At 56.5% G+C, this 17,692-nt stretch overlaps 2 protein-coding genes across 2 annotated transcripts; both read left to right on the top strand.

Moving 5' to 3' along the window:
- Window positions 1-11: 11 nt before the first annotated feature.
- NCSTN (nicastrin) lies at window positions 12-6,810 on the top strand. Its single transcript, XM_049777071.1, is given in 17 exon segments — window positions 12-95; window positions 562-666; window positions 1,235-1,358; window positions 1,438-1,556; window positions 2,079-2,224; window positions 2,512-2,662; window positions 2,746-2,855; window positions 2,943-3,095; window positions 3,312-3,416; window positions 3,564-3,641; window positions 4,384-4,553; window positions 4,877-4,979; window positions 5,076-5,189; window positions 5,322-5,412; window positions 5,540-5,694; window positions 5,849-6,061; window positions 6,145-6,810. Coding segments are annotated over 17 exon segments (2,133 nt in total). The 5' UTR covers window positions 12-22; the 3' UTR covers window positions 6,268-6,810.
- Window positions 6,811-12,829: 6,019 nt separating this feature from the next.
- On the top strand, window positions 12,830-13,406 carry NHLH1 (nescient helix-loop-helix 1). The gene has a single exon (XM_049777070.1). The coding sequence runs from the start codon at window positions 12,830-12,832 to the stop codon at window positions 13,175-13,177; it is 348 nt and encodes a 115-aa protein (XP_049633027.1). The 3' UTR covers window positions 13,178-13,406.
- The last annotated feature ends 4,286 nt before the right edge of the window (window positions 13,407-17,692 follow it).

The following is a 17,692-nucleotide window of genomic DNA, read 5'->3' as shown; positions in this document are numbered from 1 at the left end:
CGGTGTTCCGGCCCAGACCAAGATGGCCGCCGTGGGGGGCGGTCCCGGGGGTCCCCGCCTCCTGCCCCTACTGTGCCTCGGCGCCCTGCTGGCAGGTGAGTCCCCGCCGGACCCTGGCCCCGACCCTTCGCTCCCGGGCCTGCTTGGTGCTCTCTCCCGTCTCCGCCTGTGCCTTCCTGTCAAATCACGGTCCCCGGGGCCCTCCGGCCGCCCGCCTGCGTCTCCTACCCCCCTCCCTTTCTCCCTGTCCTAGCGCCCCCAGCTGCAGAGCGGAGTGCGCTAGCGTTGAGGCTTTGGGGGGACCGCGGCAGCTGAGCTGGGGGGACTATTTCTGGCTCTCCGCACCCTTAAACGAGTGCGTTTAAGGAACTGGACCGCTGCGCCTTGTGCCCATGTATGACTCCAGCTACAGCCTCCCCCGTGGGCCTACGCACTGCACCTGATCATGGGACCAGATGGCGCAGGGTCCAGGGGGGGCCGGAGCCCGGGTGGGGTGGGCGCCATAGTGAAAACGCACTCACAATCTTGGGCTCCGTCCCGCCCCCATCTCCTCTTGCGCAGGTCTGTGTGGGGGCAACTCGGTGGAGAGGAAGATCTACGTGACCCTTAACCGGACAGCACCCTGTGTCCGCCTGCTCAATGCCACGCACCAGATCGGCTGCCAGTGTGAGTGGGGCCAGGACTGTGCTCTTCGAGGTGTCATGGTTCTGTGCCCTACTGACTCATCCACCCCACCCCTGACCTCCTGTGCCAGAGGAAGGATGTGATCTGTCTGAGCCATGAGAGGCACTGCCCACCTCCCCCCACTCCTCTGTCTCACTTTTCTAAGATAACATCCACAGGGGCCTGAGCCACAGCACAGTTAGAAGGGCGTTTGCCTTGCATGAGACCTACCTGGGCTCATCTCAGCATCCCATCGGGTTCCTCAAGTCTGCCAGGAGTAACACCTGAGCGCTACCTTTCAGGCCCAAACAAAACAAACCAAAAAAACCCAAGATGGCATCCACAGCTATAGTCACACCAGGCTGGGAAGGGATCTGCACATGGGTCCTGGCCCAGATGGACACAGACTTCTCCACGCAGGTCAGGAGTAGGGGGTCTTTACAGCTTTCATTCTTGTCCATCCCGGCACCCATACCTAGTTGAGGTCAGGATCCTAGCTTGTGCCAGGGTGGTGTCTGGTGCTGAAGCCCGGTGGGGACTTGGGTAACATCCACATCTATGTGTCCTTCAGCATCACTCAGTGGGGACACGGGGGTCATCCACGTGGTGGAGAAGGAGGATGATCTGCAGTGGGTGCTCAGCAGCGGGCCGAACCCCCCATACATGGTGCTACTGGAAGGCACTCTCTTCACCAGGTGAGTGCATGGTGCCAGGGATGGGGTGTCAGCCAGGGGAGCCCTGGTCTGGAGTTACCCCACTCACATCCCTCCCTAGGAGCCTCATGGAGAAGCTGAAGGGCAGCAGCCGCATTGCTGGCCTGGCAGTGTCCCTGGCCCGACCCCTCCCTGCCGCTGGCTATTCCTCAAGTGTGCAGTGCCCCAACGAGGGCTTTGGTGAGCGCCAAGGGGTCCTTAGGTCCTCTCCACTGAGTGGCGTGAGCCAGTATATCTGTGGACGTGAGAGTGAATGTGAGAGTGTATTTGTGGCTATGAGAGTCTATTTGTGAGTGTGAGAGTATATGCAGGTGTTACATTTGTGAATGTGAGTGCATTTGTAAGTGTATGTGAATGTATGGGTGTGTAATTATGGGGCATGTGGATACAGGTGTATGTATGTTAGTGTGGCTGGCATGGGTGTGTCAGTGTATGACTGTGAACATGTGTGTACTTTAGTGCTGGTATAGATGGGTGTCAGTGTATGTGATGGAGTGTGAGCATTTATGTGACTGGCTGTGAGTGGGTGTGAAAACTGATCTGCCACAAGCTACCTCTGACTCCCCCAGTGGGGTCCCCATGCTGTCACCTAGGTCTGTCTTTCTACCTTCTTGGAGTTCAGTCTTCACCCTCGGACGACCCTCAGTGCTTCTTTCTCCCTCCCAAATGGGATCCTCTCCTCATGCCCCTCTACCCTCTCAGGCATCTATTCGGACACTTATGGGCCAGAGTTTGCTCACTGCCGAAACCTACTGTGGAACCCCCATGGCGATGGGCTAGCCTATGAGGACTTCAACTTCCCCATCTTCCTGCTGGAGGATGAGAATGAGACGGAGACCATCAAGGAGGTAGAACAGCAACCACCCCAGGTCCCTACAACCCCACAAGTCCACGTCCCAGTCAGGATGGTTTGTGCTTCTATTCTTTTGTCAACCTGGAGGGACCATTATGGAAGCTGCGCCTGATCCAGGAGGACACAGGGCAGACATCAGGCCTGGCTGCATAGGGATAGGGCAAGGGAGTGGAAGCCAGGCTGCATCATGCCCCTGAGCTCCTTAGAGCTACTCCCTGTGACATGTGGACCACCCATAGGGTGTTGGGTTTCTTACCCCTTCTCTGCACCTCACCCCCACAGTGCTACCGCAAACACAACCTTGGCCAGAATGGCTCTGCACCCACCTTCCCGCTGTGTGCCATGCAGCTATCAGCTCACATGCACGCCGTGCTCAGCACCGCTACCTGCATGCGCCGCAGCGCCCTACAGACGTCCTTCAGCATCAACCCAGGTGAGCCCCTGGGTGTGTGGGGAGGATGTGCAAGTCCCCCCGCCCCACTCTGCCAACTCCATTCCTCCTGCTCTCCCACCCAGAGATTGTCTGCGACCCTTTGTCTGACTACAACGTGTGGAGCCTACTGCGGGCCACCAATACCACTGTGCCCCTGAGCCCTGCTCAAAAGCTGGTTCTGGCTGTCACCCGGGTGAACACCTGCTTCTTCAAAGGACTGAGGGTGGTACTGGGCAGGGATGTGGAGAGTGGGCTTGGAACTGACCCCATGTCTCCCTAGCTGGACAGCCGTTCCTTCTTCTGGAATGTGGCCCCGGGAGCTGAGAGTGCTGTGGCCTCCTTCGTCACCCAACTGGCCGCAGCAGAAGCTCTCCAAAAGGCTCCAGATATCCCCTCCCTGCCCCGGAATGTCATGTTCATCTTCTTCCAGGGGGTAATGCCTAGGGCCATGTAGGTGTCCCCAGGATTTTGGCAAGGCTCAGTTCTCCTAGATTGGGCCCCCTCACCCAGGATGTCCTCCCCAGCCCCCTGGCACAGACCCTCCGAGCCAGGAGCCAAGGAAGTTCGTGGTGCCTCTGCAATGGGAGCCCAGAGCCAAGATGGTGGGTAGCAGATGCCCAGCCCCTCTGACCCCCATACCCTTTCCTAGGAGACATTTCGACTACATCGGCAGTTCCAGATGGTTTATGACATGGAGACAGGAAGGTTCCCTGTGGGTCTGGACAACATTCACACCTTCGTGGAGCTGGGTCAGGTATGCAGTGCTCCGCCCACTGCCCTCCTCCAGGAGCGAGCCCCCCTTCCTATCCACTCTGTTCCCCTTTACCTCCTCCCAGTCGCTTTCCCCCCTCCCCCAGAGGTTGTGAATGTGATGGTGAGTGTGGCTTCTCGATGCCCACAGGTGGCTCTCAGGAGCAATCTCGAGCTCTGGATGCACACAGACCCCTTGTCTCAGATAAATGAGTCCGTGCGGAAGCAGGTAAGGAGCTCCTCTTGCTTCCCTTATATTGGGTAGAGCAAAGCAGGGTTGGGCCATCCACTGCAGCCCCACCCATTACTCTTTTTTTTGTTTTGTTTTGTTTTGTTTTGGGCCACACCCGTTTGATGCTCAGGGGTTACTCCTGGCTAAGCACTCAGAAATTGCCACTGGCTTTGGGGGTCCATATGGGATGCCAGGGGATCGAACCGCTGTTCTTCCTTGGCTAGCGCTTGCAAGGCAGACACCTTACCTCTAGCGCCACCTCACTGGCCCCAACCACCCATTACTCTTAACTTCACCCAATGGGTTGAGACCCCAACCATAACCCCGCCCATAACTCTACCCTGCTTGTTCCTGAAGTCCTGCCCCATTGGATGGAGCTCAAGCTAGAACCTTGTCCAATTGGCTACAGCCCATGACTCAAAACACTCATTGGCTGAAGCTACGTTTGTTTGCTGCAGCCCTCTCCCACAGCCTCTACCCTCTCCCTCTACCCAAGGCAGGGCTGTCATGGGGACCCTATTCGGACCCATTTATTCTGACATGGGCAGCCTCACTCTGACCTCACCACAAGAGGATGGGAGGAAAGGGCTAGTTAGTGGCCTGCCCTGCTGCGGATCCTCCTGCCTACCCCCCAGTTTACCCAAGACTGTGGCTCCCCTTCTGCTCCCAGGAGTGAGAGTCCTTTAGGGGGCTTCTCTCTGCCTTCGAAGCTGAGCTTGTACTCTTATGTTCTGGCCAGGTGGAGGCCCTGCTGGCCACGGTAGAGAAGAGCAGCCAGGGCCTGCCTGTGATGGTGCAGCGGCCACCACAGACCCAGCCCCTGCCGCCATCCTCGCTGCAGCGCTTCCTCCGTGCCCGGAACCTGTCGGGGGTGGTCCTTGCTGATCATCAGGCCGCCTTCCGGAACCGGTAAGAGCCCACAGCTGGCTCAGGTCTGAAAGGGGTGACCTGCAAGTGTCTGGGGAGAGACCAGAGTTCCCTGGACTCAGCAGACCTCAGGGGTACAAGCACCCTCTCATGTTCCCCCTGTCCTGGTCTCCCTGGGCCTCAGACCTGTCTGGTCCTGCCATGGCCTCCATGAGGATGCTATGGATGACTGCTGCTAGGCTCCTTGTCACTGTGTACCCACATCCAGTTCTGGGTGCAATTAGTTTCCTTCCCCATGCACCCCCACACAAATGTGCACACACACACACTGTGCTTAGTGGTGGTCCTTTGACACCCCCTCACAGCTACTACCAGAGTGTGTACGACATTCCTGAGAGCATCAACATCAGCTACCCACAGGGCCAGAGCCCAGAGGAGAATCTCAACTATGTGACAGAAACAGCCAAGGTAGCCCAGGGCAGGGATGGGGACAGGGCGAGGCCATACCAGCAAAGAGGGGGACAGAACGACTACTCAGACCAACCCCCTCCCCCATGACTACAGGCCCTGGCAGATGTGGCCACACTGTTGGCACGAGCCTTGTACCATCTGGCAGGGGGTGACCAGCCCACAGCGTCCATCCAGGGCCGACCCCCAAAACGGTAAGACTGTCGCCCTGTCCAGTTCATACAGCAGTGCACTCACCTGCACCCTGGGAGTGGCCATTGTGTCCTCACCATCCCCGTACATCCCGTGGATCCCTGCTGGCCACCCCTGCAGGGGCCACAGGCTCTTTTTCATGCCTTACAGGTTCCTCCCCGCTGTCTGTACGGCTTCCTGGTGAAACCCAACAACTCCTGGTTCCAGTCCTTTGTGCGGCAGGATCTGCGCCCTTTCCTGGGTCAGCTCAGGATGCAAGGAGCTCCAGTTCTGGTCCCAGTTCCCTTCCCATCCTCCCTGCACCCTTTCCTGGGTTTGCCCCTGCCTCTGCCCACTGCCCGCCCCAACACCCCCTCTGCTGCCTGCAGGGGACGGGACCCCACAGCATTACATCGCCGTCTCTAGTCCCACCAACACCACCTACCTGGTGCAGCATGCCCTGGCCAACCTGACAGGCACCGCGCTGGGCCTGACCCGGGAGCAGTGCCTGGACCCCAGCCAGGTGCCCAGCGAGAACAAGGATGTGAGTAGGAACAGGACAGAGGTAGGAGGGTGGATGGGTCTATGTGGAATCCAAGGGCATGAGTAGGCACAAGGTGGGAGGCACCAGTCAGGGAAGTGGACAGGGGAAGACATGACTGGCACGATTGGGCCTGTCCCCCACCCCTCCTCCGCAGCTGTATGACTACACGTGGGTGCAGGGACCTCTGAATGACAACCACACCGAGCGGCTACCCCACTGTGTCCGCTCCACTGTGCGCCTGGTCAGGGCACTGTCTCCTGCCTTTGACCTGGACCAGTGGGGTTCCACTGAGTACTCCACGTGGACTGAGAGCCGCTGGAAGGACATCCATGCCCGCATCTTCCTTGTGGCGAGCAGGGAGCTGGAGGTAGGGGTCAGAATGGGGATAGGGATCCTGGGGGGGGCGTGCAGGACAGGCCCCTACTGATTGAGCAACCCCTTGTACCACAGCTCATCACCCTGACCGTGGGCCTGGGCATCCTCGTGCTCTCACTGGTCATCACCTACTGCATCAACGCCAAGGCCAGTGTCCTCTTCATGGCTCCCCATGAGCCTGGTGCTGTGTCCTACTGAGGCCAGCCAGACCAGCTGATGGATGCAAACCAGCTAGGCTGGCTCCAGAGATGCAGGAAGAGTGGGGATCAGCAGGGGCCAGAAGGGTTTGAGATCAGCCCCTGCCCCTTCTCTCGTCCAGCCCATCCCAGCTCTTTTCTCTCCCTGTCTCCAACGCCTCTACTAAAAACTCTGCTCCAGTGACTCCCAGTCCCTCTGCTTCTGGCGTCTCTGCCCACATCATGTCTCCCCTTCCCTCTCCTGCACACTTGCCTTTCTGCCCCTTCCTTGCCAGGGGTTCCCTGAGGCCAGGCTGTGGGAAAGGGCCATATGGGAAGATCCCTGAGTCCTAGGAAGCAGATGGGGGACTTCTGTGAGGGATCCTGTGCCCTAGGGAGTAGGTAAGGGTCTGTGGAAGGCCGTGGACACCAGCACCCCTGTGTCCTCCAGGCCCCTGTGCAGCAGGACAGCCGAGTGCCTACCTCCAGCTCTGGCGGTCAGCGGCTGCCGTCCCAGTGTGTGAACATGTGAACAATGTCTCATTAAAGTGGCCGCCCCTCGTGACCAGGTCCCTGTTCTTCTCTCCCCTCCCCCTGCACTGCATCCTATGTATGGCTGACATGCTGGCTTGGGCCTCAGGGCCAAGCACTGGGCTCTTCACATCTGTCTCCAACCCAGAGGTGCCTGTGCTGGGGTAGGGCAGGGCCTCTCCGGGCACATGTGGCCCTAAATAGAGACCATGGGGCCCAGGAAATGCTGCAGCAGGTAGAAATGCCACCTGGGGGCCGAAGCCATAGCACAGAGGGTGTTTGCCTTGCAAACAGCTGACCTAGGTACAGTCAGTCCCCAGTATCCCATCTGCCCCCTGAGCATCACCAGAAGTGATTCCTGAATGCAGAACCAGACAGGAGTAAGCCCTACGCATTGCCAGGTGTAGCCAAAAAGTACAAAGGAAAACAAACAAAAAAGAGAAGGGCTGAGGCCAGACAAGGTGCAGGCGAGGTGGCAGGGAGTGGCCCGCCTCCCAGAGGGGCTACAATGTAATACAAACCCAGGCAATTGTGTGCCCACCCAGAGCAGACTCAACTCCTCATAACTATTCTCCTGGGGGGGAGGCATCTCTACCTCTTATCCTGGGGTGGACAAGATGGAGCAACCAGAGGGAGGTAGAGATGCTAGACGTGGCTGGAGGGAGGGGCTATGCTCCCAGTGACAGATGGGCGGACACAAAGGGGAGGTGGCGCAGGACAGATGGCAGGAGCAAGCTGGGGACAGTGGTCGTGGGGCTCCCTAATGAGCACAGAGACGGCAGAGTGTAAAGCTGAGGAGTTGGAAAGCAAAGCATAAGCAGACAAAGGGCCCAGGCCCTGGGCTGGCCAGGCCTAGAGGGGGCGGGGATGGGATGGGGGGACACGGGGAAGGGCCTCCCAAGCTGGCTGGCAGCTGCCACACACTATGTCCAGGGCCTCTGTTTCCCACGAGCCCTGAAGGTAGAAACCCTCATCCACCCAGTTCCAGCACTGTGAGGGTTAACACCGTCTGTGCTCCAGGGTCTCCAGGGTCCCCCACATATGTTACCCCTCCATTGCCAAACATGGCCCCCACTCCTCCACTCTTCTACTCCTTGAGGGCTGGACGGCTTCCTGTTCCCCAATCCACCCATGGGGTCTGTAGCCCCTTAACAAAGAGTAAACGGAGCCTGAAGTGTCCCCTACTTCCCTGCACCCCATCCATACCAAGCCCTCGAAAGCAGGCTTCTGAGTGCTTTGTCCTGCTAAGGAGCAGTGCTGACCCGACCCCAGCCAGCTAGTACTGAACCCTAGTCAGATCCAGGACCCATTTGGCAGGTGTCCATGCATTGGCTGATTCTGGTGTCCACTGGGGTGTCCTTGTACTATGCAGAGGCTGTTTTGCTCTGCCCTCAGCTGTCCCCAGCTCAGAGGCCTCCTTGGCCCTTGTCCATTCCCCTTAGTGTTCACTCCCCGTTCCAAGAAGCCTCATCTCCTGTCTGAGTTCTCTCACCTTACCCTTTGCTCATGTCCTCATCACTGTCCACTGCACCCTCCAAGTGGGGAACAACACACCTCCTGCCTCTCCCTAGCACCCTAGCTCTGCTTTTCCAGAGGGGTGTGTCCTATAAGTCCTACCTCTGAGTGAGTGCTCAGGCTAGGAGATGGATTCAAGTTCCTTAGGTGGAGTTGGGTTTTTAATCAACACCTGATCAACTGATGCAAGACAGTACCAGCTGCTCCCTTGCACCCCTTGCCTGCTCCCTCCCCTCCAGCTCCACCCATCTGCTTGGCCTCAGCACCTGTCTAGGTCTGCCAGGTGAGAACCACCTAGAAACTAGGTGCCCCAGGATTGTTTGCACCTGGGCTCTTGGGTGAAGGAAGAATCTGAGGTCCTGGGTAGGGTCTGTGGCTGCTCAAGAACTACTGCATCGGGGCCGGGCGGTGGGCGCTAAAGGTAAGGTGCCTGCCTTGCCTGCGCTAGCCTTGGACGGACCTCGGTTTCGATCCCCCGGTTTCCCATATGGTCCCCCAAGCCAGGAGCAACTTCTGAGCACATAGCCAGGAGTAACCCCTGAGCATTACCGGGTGTGGCCCAAAAACCAAAAAAAAAAAAAAAAAGAACTACTGCATCCACTTCACAGCAGGACTCGTCACTTGCTCAAGGACAGTCCTCCAGGTCCATACAGGTTCATCACTGAAGTGAGTGGCTCAGAGCCCATACAGGACATCCCTACTGGTCTGCAGGCCTGCAGTTGGAGCATAACATGCCTGCACATGTGTACACACACAAGCATGCACATGAGCACTAGGGACATGCACATGTGGACATGCCTGAACAGGAGTATCAACATAGGTGGGCATGCATGTACATCAACATATCTGACTGTGTATATGTCCACTGACATGTATGAAAATAGACCCACACCAAGGTGTCTTAACATGCATACACCCACGGACACATCTAAATATGCACGCACCCACTGACATGTCTGAACATGAATGCTGACATATATAAACATATGCACTCGCTGCTGTGCCCGAACATATATTGATGTGTCTGAACATGTGCAAATGCTGTGATCATGCAAACAAAATATATGAACATGCATGCACCCTAACATACCTGAACACATCAGTATTCAGAGCACACCTGAATGTACGTGGGTGTGTGCATATCTGAACATGAAATGACATGTCTGCGTTGTGTGCACATGTGTGCTTGCATGTATGTGCATGGGGTAATGGATATACATGCACAGACATGGACAATTGTGGTCACAGGGTATGTATCATGCATGTGTGTTGTGTGTGTACTTGGGCTCAGGCATATGTTCCCACACTGCCCACACTGTGAGTACACTCAGATGTGAATTCACCTGCACACACATGTTGGAGGCTGCTAAGCAGTTGGTTACACTCCACCACCTATTTGGCAGAATTTGGGATTCATGTTCCTCAGCCCTACCCGCCTTCCAGGGTTCCCCACTTCCACACCTCCCTGCTTCCAGCAACTCCCTCTCGTGTCAGTTGGACTCAGTTGCCTCTCCTGGCCCTCCAGCCTCAGGAAAGGCTGTCAGAGGCCACATTCGTCCCTTCCCTTCTTTCCAGAGTTCCTGGGAGAAGCAGCATGCAGGGAAGGGAAGGGCTGGGCAGGGGTAGCTCTGATGTATGTATGGGAGCTGCCCTGGCTGGCACTCCAGCCAACCCCTCCCATCTCTCCATTTCTGGCTCATGAAATATGCATGGAGAACAGCTGTCCCAGAGCCCCCCACTCCCCACCCCCAGGGTGGGCCCGCCCCTGCTCCCGGGAGGGGGGGGGAAGAGCTCCCCAGATCCCTCTGCCAATGGCTGCCTGGCCGGGCTGTTTAATATTGATGAGGGGGTGAGGCAACCAATGGGGCGCTAGGGGTGTGTGTCCTGGTTCATATACCCGGGCTCAGGTGCGATGTGTCTGGATTGTGGCTCCGAGCGTGCCTGGCCCCACATGGCCACTGAGCCCAGCCATGAGCCCCCAGCCTCTCTGTCCTGCCACGCCGCGCCCCACCCTGCTCCTCACCGGAGCCACTTGCTAACTTTGCGGGGGACCAATGAGCTGTGAACGGTGCAGCCTGAGAAGGACGAACCTGCTGCCCCTGTCTGTCTGGCGACTTGGACCTCCCCAGGGCCCACCTAGGTAAAGCGGGTGTTTGGCCTGGAGTGAGTCAGCCTCTCTCCCCACTCCTCCTACACCACCCTCCATCCTGCACCCTTTCTGCACCCTTCCTCTGCCCCTGTCCCCCGGGAATGCTGGGAGTGCTGGGAGTCCTGTCCCGGATAGAAGCTCATCTTCTCCGAGCCTGGAACTTTGATGGCATGACCATGGGGGCGGGAAGGGCTCCATGGGGAAACAGAAAATGCTATAAGATGCTGTGGGGGGCTGTGGGAGGCTGTGGGATTCTGTGAGATGCTGTGGGACCCAAAAAGAGCTGGGTAAAGTCCCAGGACTGGGCAGGTGGGGGTGAGAGAAACAGGGAGGGTCCCAGTGAACATCCTGAGGGCAAAGGTGGCAGACAGGGCAGGGGATGGGCTCTGCCATGTGCCTCTCGTATCCCCTCTTGTCCTCTCATTACCTCCTTGATGGATCAGAGTGTCTGTGGGAGACTGTGTGATGTGTGTTCTGGTGTTCCCTAGATGCTATGTATGTGCCATATTAGTGTGTGTCCTGTGGATACTATGTGTGCTCTGTGCTGTGTGATAGGGCACAGACTGTGGAGTGTTCCTGCCTGTCCAGCTCAGCCCCTGCCAGATCCCCGTCTGACTTGGAAGTGGATACATATCAGCCAGGTCAGCCAGGAGTCTGAGACAGATGGGGCCAGGATTGGGGGGGGGGGGAGAGGTTCAGGGCTGGGGTTTTCTGGCCAGACTGGGTATCCCAGTCAATTGTTTTTTCTACTCCACCGCCTTCTCTGTGACCCTGTCAGGGGTCTAAAACTCAATTTACCTGGGAGCCGCAGGAGGCAAAGTTGGGGTGATCCTTGAGTGCAAAGTCAGTAGTAAGCCTCGAACATTGGGGGGTGTGACCCAAACAACTAAGACAAAACAAAACAAAAAAAAAAAGATTCCTCTAGGGCAGGGCCACAAAATGTTGTACGGTGTGCCGTTTGCCGAGAGTTTGAGACCCCTGCAAGTATAACTGATTTCAGGAACCCCCAAGACTGCAGAGGGTGAGGCGGGTCTCAATGAAGGGGATGTTTGGTATCTGTGAGAGGGTGCCAAGGTTCCCCTACTCCCGACTCTCTAGGTTCAAATCTCCCAGCTAGACTCCCCTTCCAAGACCACCAAGGGTCCAGCTATCAGTGGGGGGGGGGGGTGTCATCATTCTGTCCGCTGTAAGCATCATGGTCCCATGGCGCCCTCTGGGATCCATGTCTAGAAGCACAAGAGCTGGATCCATTTCCTTTCTGGTACCACTTTCTGCCCTTTAGGGGAGAAACATCCCATGGAGGCCACATTTATTTCACAAGCCCAGCACCTGTGGGAACTGTCCCTCACCCCTGGCTCCTTCATGTCATCCTGTCAGCCCATCTGCTGGCATGGACCAAGGCATGGCCATGTCCTGTTCTGGTGGCTGACCTTCGCATTGTAGCTGTTGAGAGATTTGACCTCCAGCTACTCCTATGATCAGGGGATTCCTCTGAGCCTGGCTGCATCTGCCAGCCTCAGCAAATCATCATGTCTGTCCCATGTCCCTCTGCAGGCACAGGCCACCTTCTGGCTCCCCTTTCTGTTGTCCCTCCCATCTACTTTTGCCTTATTTGCCTCAATTTTTGCCATCAGAGCTGAGAAACACAGCAAGAGATAACAGCAGGCAGTTAAGGCACTTGCCTTGCACTCAGCCAACCCAGGCTCAATCGGTGGCATCCCATGTAGTCCTCTAAATCCCACATGGAAGAATGATCCCTGAGTGTAGAGCTAGAAATAAGCCCTGAGCACAGCTAGGTGTGGCCTCCCAAACTAGAATGAAACATTATATAGCAAGATCTGCCCAAGTTGACCAAGACTGGGGAGTGGGGGGGGTCCATAAGTCCCTTGGTGAGTGCTGTCTTGCCAGGTTAGCTGTCATCCTCTCTCCTTTCTTCCTTCTCTCCTTCATCTCTGCACCCCATCACACCACATGCCCCACTCTGCTTTTGTGATTTTTTTTTGAAAATTTTTGGGTCACACCCAGTGATGTCAGGGGTTCCTCCTGGGTTTTTTGGGGGTTTGGTAATCACTCCCGGTGGTGCTTGGGGGAACCTTATGGGATGCCAAAGATCAAGCCTGGGTCAAAGATCAAGCCACGTTTAAGGCACCCCCCCCAACCGTTGTGCTCTCCCGACTCCTGTCCTTCTTCTAGTTATCTCCAATAACCCCCAGCTCTGCCCCTCAGTGTCTTCTTTCTTTCTTTCAGGGCCCCTCCGGAGCTGGCCATGGACAACTGAGTGACAGAGTGCTGCTGGCCACCCCCCACCCTGCAAGTCCCCTCCTTCCCCCTCTCACAAGTGTGTGTCTCCCAGTCCGAGGAAGGGGTGGGGAGGGTGCCCCCAGCCACCATGATGCTTAGCTCAGACCTGCCAGAGCTGCCTCTCCACTCAGAAACGGAATCCAGTGGCGGGTTGGGGGACATGGCGCGGGGTTTAGAGCCAGGGGAACCCACAGGCCGTCGCGACCTGGTGCAGCTGAGCCGTGAGGAGCGGAGACGCCGGCGCAGAGCCACAGTCAAGTACCGCACAGCCCATGCCACGCGGGAGCGGATCCGCGTGGAGGCCTTCAACTTGGCCTTCGCAGAACTGCGCAAGCTGCTGCCCACGCTGCCCCCAGACAAGAAGCTGTCCAAGATCGAGATCCTAAGGCTGGCCATCTGCTACATCTCCTATCTGAACCACGTGCTGGATGTCTGAGGCCCGTCTCCGCCCCTCCTCCCCTCCTGTACCCCAGACTCCAGCATGAGGAGCCCTCAGGTGCAAACCTCAGCCCTGGGGAGGTGTGGGGGCTCCAGGTGGTCAGTGCAGCTGGTGAGTAGCAGCAGCTGCTGTGGGGTGGTCACTGTATTCTCAGAGCCAGTCACAAAAGGTGTCCTCTCTTTCACTCTGCATCAACCCCTAATTGCCTCCAATCTTTCCACCTTCTCCAGGATACAGGAGGGATAGGTGTCCTCTGTGGACACCTGAGTGTGTGTGTGGAAGGGCCTGGGCAGAGATGGTGTGAGGCTGAATCTGCCATCTGTCTCCTCTGGAGACCTAGCACGCACTGTACTGAGTCTCTCTGTCCTTTCTCAGTCTTCTGCCTTCCTGCCACTCCAATACCCACACCCCAAATTTCTTTTTTTTCTTTCTTTTTTTTTTTTTTTTGTTTTTTGGGCCACACCCATTTGATGCTCAGGGGTTATTCCTGGCTAAGCCTCAGAAATTGCCCCTGGCTTGGGGGGACCATATGGGACGCCGGGGGATCGAACCACGGTCCTTCCTTGGCTAGCGCTTGCAAGGCAGACACCTTACCTCTAGTGCCACCTCATTGGCCCCCCCAAATTTCTTGCTCCCTGTGTGCAGCAAGAAGAGGGACCAGATGTTGGGGTGGACATTGTGTCAGCCTAAGAACTCAGTAGGAAAATTAGAGGGTTTTGGTTTTTGGGCCACACCCAGCAGTGCTGAGGGTTTACTCCTGGCTTTGTTCTCAGGAATCACTCTTGGAAGGCTCAGGAAATGTGGGGATTAAACCTGGGTCAAGCACATGCAAGGCAAATGCCCTCCCAGCTGTTGCTGTGCTATTGCTTGGATCTGGAGAGCTGATGCCTACTGCTCTCCCCCCCCCCCAGGAAAATGTGTGCCCCTTTAACCCTCAGAGAGAGCCCCCTTTCTGCAAGCTTCCCCTCCTCTTCCTGCAGTGGAGACCACGTGTTGTGTCTAGGCTCAGCCTGTCACTGGCTGTGTGCCCCCCATCCCTGGCCCTGTGTGGGTTTTTATCTGTGTTTATTTATTTATCCTCTATTTATTCACACAATCATTTGAGAATCACTATTTATTGCCGAGTTGTGCACTTTGAGTGTTCAGATCTTCCCGTGTCTGGTCTCTAGACCTGTGTGGGGTCCTCAGGTTCTTTTTTTTTTTTTTTTTTTTTTTTTGGTTTTTGGGCCACACCCGGCGTTGCTCAGGAGTTACACCTGGCTGTCTGCCCAGAAATAGCTCCTGGCAGGCACGGGGGACCATATGGGACACCGGGATTCGAACCAGCCACCTTAGGTCCTGAATCAGCTGCTTGCAAGGCAAACACCGCTGTGCTATCTCTCCGGGCCCGGGTCCTCAGCTTCTTACAGCCTTGTCCAACTGCTCCTGGACCTTATCCTTGGTGTGTGCCACCCCCACTCCCAAATTATTCCACATACCTCTCATACTCTCTCTTTCCTCTCTCTACATTCTCCTCTTTCTCCTTTTTCTGCCCTCTTTCCTCCCTCTCCCACCTCTCCCCCTGCCCCTAGACCCCAAAGGCTGGCCCTTGGAAATTTTGTTGAACTGAACCTATTATATTTGACTTCTTTTGTTACTTTTTGGGGCCACACCCAGTGATACACAGGGGTTACTCCTGGCTCTACACTTAGGAATTACTCCTGGTAGCCTTGGGGGGCCCTATGGGATGCCAGGGTTCACACACAGGTCTGCTGCATGCAAGGCTTGAGAGTGATCTGAGAGGTCCTAAGTCTGGACAGAACCATCCTGCATCTCATTTCTCAGTCACTGGAAATGGGGTCTTTGGGGAGCACCCTGAGACTGGGACAGGAAGAAATAAAATGGTGTACTGAGGGGCCCCTGTGTGCCCAGAGGTGCCCCAAGCCAATCCTGTACTGATGACTCTTGTCTTTTTTTTGGAGCCAGGGCTCCCCTCAGCCCTCTACCTCCTCCCCCATCCAGGTCTTCCCTTCTCTCAACTGGGTCAGAGGCTTCAGAAACCAGATCCTCTAATCCCACCATGCAGGAGCAGGTGTCTGGCTGGGGGTGCAGAAACCCCTAAATATACACCCACTCTAGTGGGTCTGAGGGTCTCAGATCCTGGGTGGAGCCCCCAGGGCAGGTAGGAGGGAAGAATCACCTCTCTTGGGCACAACCAAGCAGCCCCTTGTGCGTGGCTGCAGCTCCCAGGCTCCCAGAGCCACTCCATCTGTTGCCCTCTCAAGGCAGGGCACCTGGGGTCTCCCTATCTTTCCCGCAGGAGCTGGAACAGATGTGGCTCAGGCAGGAGGGATGTTGTGGGACTTGGGTTGGGCCAGGCAAGGCATCTGGGGGTGGGGCCTGGCCCCTCAAAGGACGAGAGGTGACCGGTAGGCATTCACTTGGGTCCCTATGGGCCTGTGGTAGCTGTTCGGCCAGTTCCAAATTTCTCCAGATAATCAATTGACCTCACAGCACCAAATAAAGCTCAGGACTAAACGGTACAGGGGGAGGGCAGCTCATAGGGGAGCCATACTCACTTCCAACCCCCTCAGTCATCGGCTCCCTTTACAAACCAGGTCCTGACCCCTCTACTTGCCCTCTATACCCCACTTGGTCAAGCAGGCAGTGGGGCCCTGACCACCTCAGCATCTGGTATCCTGAGGATGGCAGGAAAGCAAGACAGAGAGAGAACAGAGTGAATAGAGGGAGAATTGGGCAGAGAGTGTGGATGGAGGTAGTGTAAAAAGATGAAAGGTGGGAACATGGGTGGTGGGAGTGTGGGTGGAGGGAAATGGATGAAGGGGGAGTTTGGATGGATGGAGGGTGGACAGAGGGAATGTGGATAGATGAAGTTTGGAAAGAGAGAAAGTGATGCCCAGAGGAAGAACCTTCTTCCTGCCCCGAGTCAGTCCCAGAGGTGTATTAACACTGCCCTCTGCTGGCCATCAGCCCATAGGACAGGGCACGGAAGCAGTAATAGGCATTACCTACTAGATCAGGCGTTGGGCTCTGCTTTCTTTTTTGTTTGTTTGTTTGTTTGTTTGTTTGTTTTTGGGTCACACCCAGAAGCGCTCAGGAGTCACACCTGAAATCACTCCTGGCAGGCTTGGGGGACTATATGGGATGCTGGGATTCGAACCACCGTCCTTAATGCATGCAAGGCAAATGCCCTTGCCTCTATGCTCTCTCTCCAGCCCGGCTCTGCTTTCTTGACTCAGCGGCTGATCTGGGGTGATCTCCTCGCCCCTGGGCTGCTGCAACCCAGCACCTTGGCTTTCTGAACCCACTAACCCGGGGAAGCAGCCAGTGCCAAGCTGGGCTCTATGGCGGGGGGGGGGGGGATTCGGGAGCTAGAAGCAAGGGCAGACAGAGGTGGTGCGGGGCTACTCATCTTTGGTGTCTGGGAGGGAACAGTTGGCCCAGGGTTTTGTCTTTATTTGGGTCGGGGGTGGGGGTGAAGAGTACCAGTGTTAGTGAAAAGGTAGGGAGGACCTGGTACACATCTGCAGGACAGGACAGAAAGAGGACCTAGAAGAGCAATGCATAGCTTGTGCCCCTAAACTCAGCTTGGTTCAGTCCCGCCCGCCCTGGAAATCCCAGGGGCTGCTGGGCAGGGTGGGGGAGCCCTGGGTTGCTGCCCAGCTTCCCAGGTGATAAAAATCTGCAGCCATCACAGACAACTGCCTGTAATTGCAGGGGGCTCTGCAGACAGGACAGGGCCAGAGCCTGGAGCCTGGAATGGGCCATTAGGAGGGCCCTCAGGAGGTGGTGGGTTTTGGGTTCTGGTTCTCAGCAGGGGGCCTGGGAGGATTCAGGAAGATTCAGGACTTTGTTTGTTGTTGTTGTTGTTCTTTGTTTGTTTGGTTTTGGATCACACCCTGAGGCACTCTGAGGTTACTCCTGGCTCTGCACTGGGGAATCTCTCCTGGTGGACTCAGGGGACCCTATTAGATGCCAGGGATAGAATCCACATGGGCCGTGCAAGACAACTGCCCTCCTCCCTGGTCCCCAGGATTCAGGGCTTTCTGTGTTGGGTTTCCTTGCTCCTGGGGAACACTCTGGGATGGCTGGAAAGGGCTGTGTGTGGAGGACAGTGATGGGTTTTGGTCATCAAGTTAGGGGTGGGGTAGTAGGTGAGACTGTCCCAGGTTGGCCGGAGGCTGGAACTGCAGGCTTAGGGGGGACCCTTCACTGTGTGTGTGTTGTGGGGAGGGTGTCCTGTCCACCTCCCACCGGGATGGTTGCATTGAGTGGGACTGTGAGAGGCTGATGAGGGTCAAAAGCTCCGTGGACCCTCCCAGGAAAGTCCAGTGGAATTATCAGGGACCCTGAGGGTCGGTGGAGGGGTGGCTCTGTCCTGCAGAAGGTGCTGGGGATAGAACCTAGGTCTGCCCCGTGCAAGAGAAGAGACCGCTCTACCTGCTCTAGTATCTCTCCAGCCCCCCTTTAAGGCAGAAACGCCCTTATCAGGGTGAACTCCAGGGATTAAAG

Source organism: Suncus etruscus, chromosome 7 (assembly GCF_024139225.1).
Source record: "Suncus etruscus isolate mSunEtr1 chromosome 7, mSunEtr1.pri.cur, whole genome shotgun sequence".
Lineage (NCBI taxonomy): Eukaryota > Metazoa > Chordata > Mammalia > Eulipotyphla > Soricidae > Suncus > Suncus etruscus.
Note: the sequence above shows the minus strand (reverse complement) of the source record. Positions and strands in the feature narration are given on the sequence as shown.

Excerpts from the sequence above, each read along its gene's own strand:
- NHLH1 (XM_049777070.1), top strand. The coding sequence starts at position 12,830 with ATGATGCTTAGCTCAGACCTGCCAGAGCTGCCTCTCCACTCAGAAACG.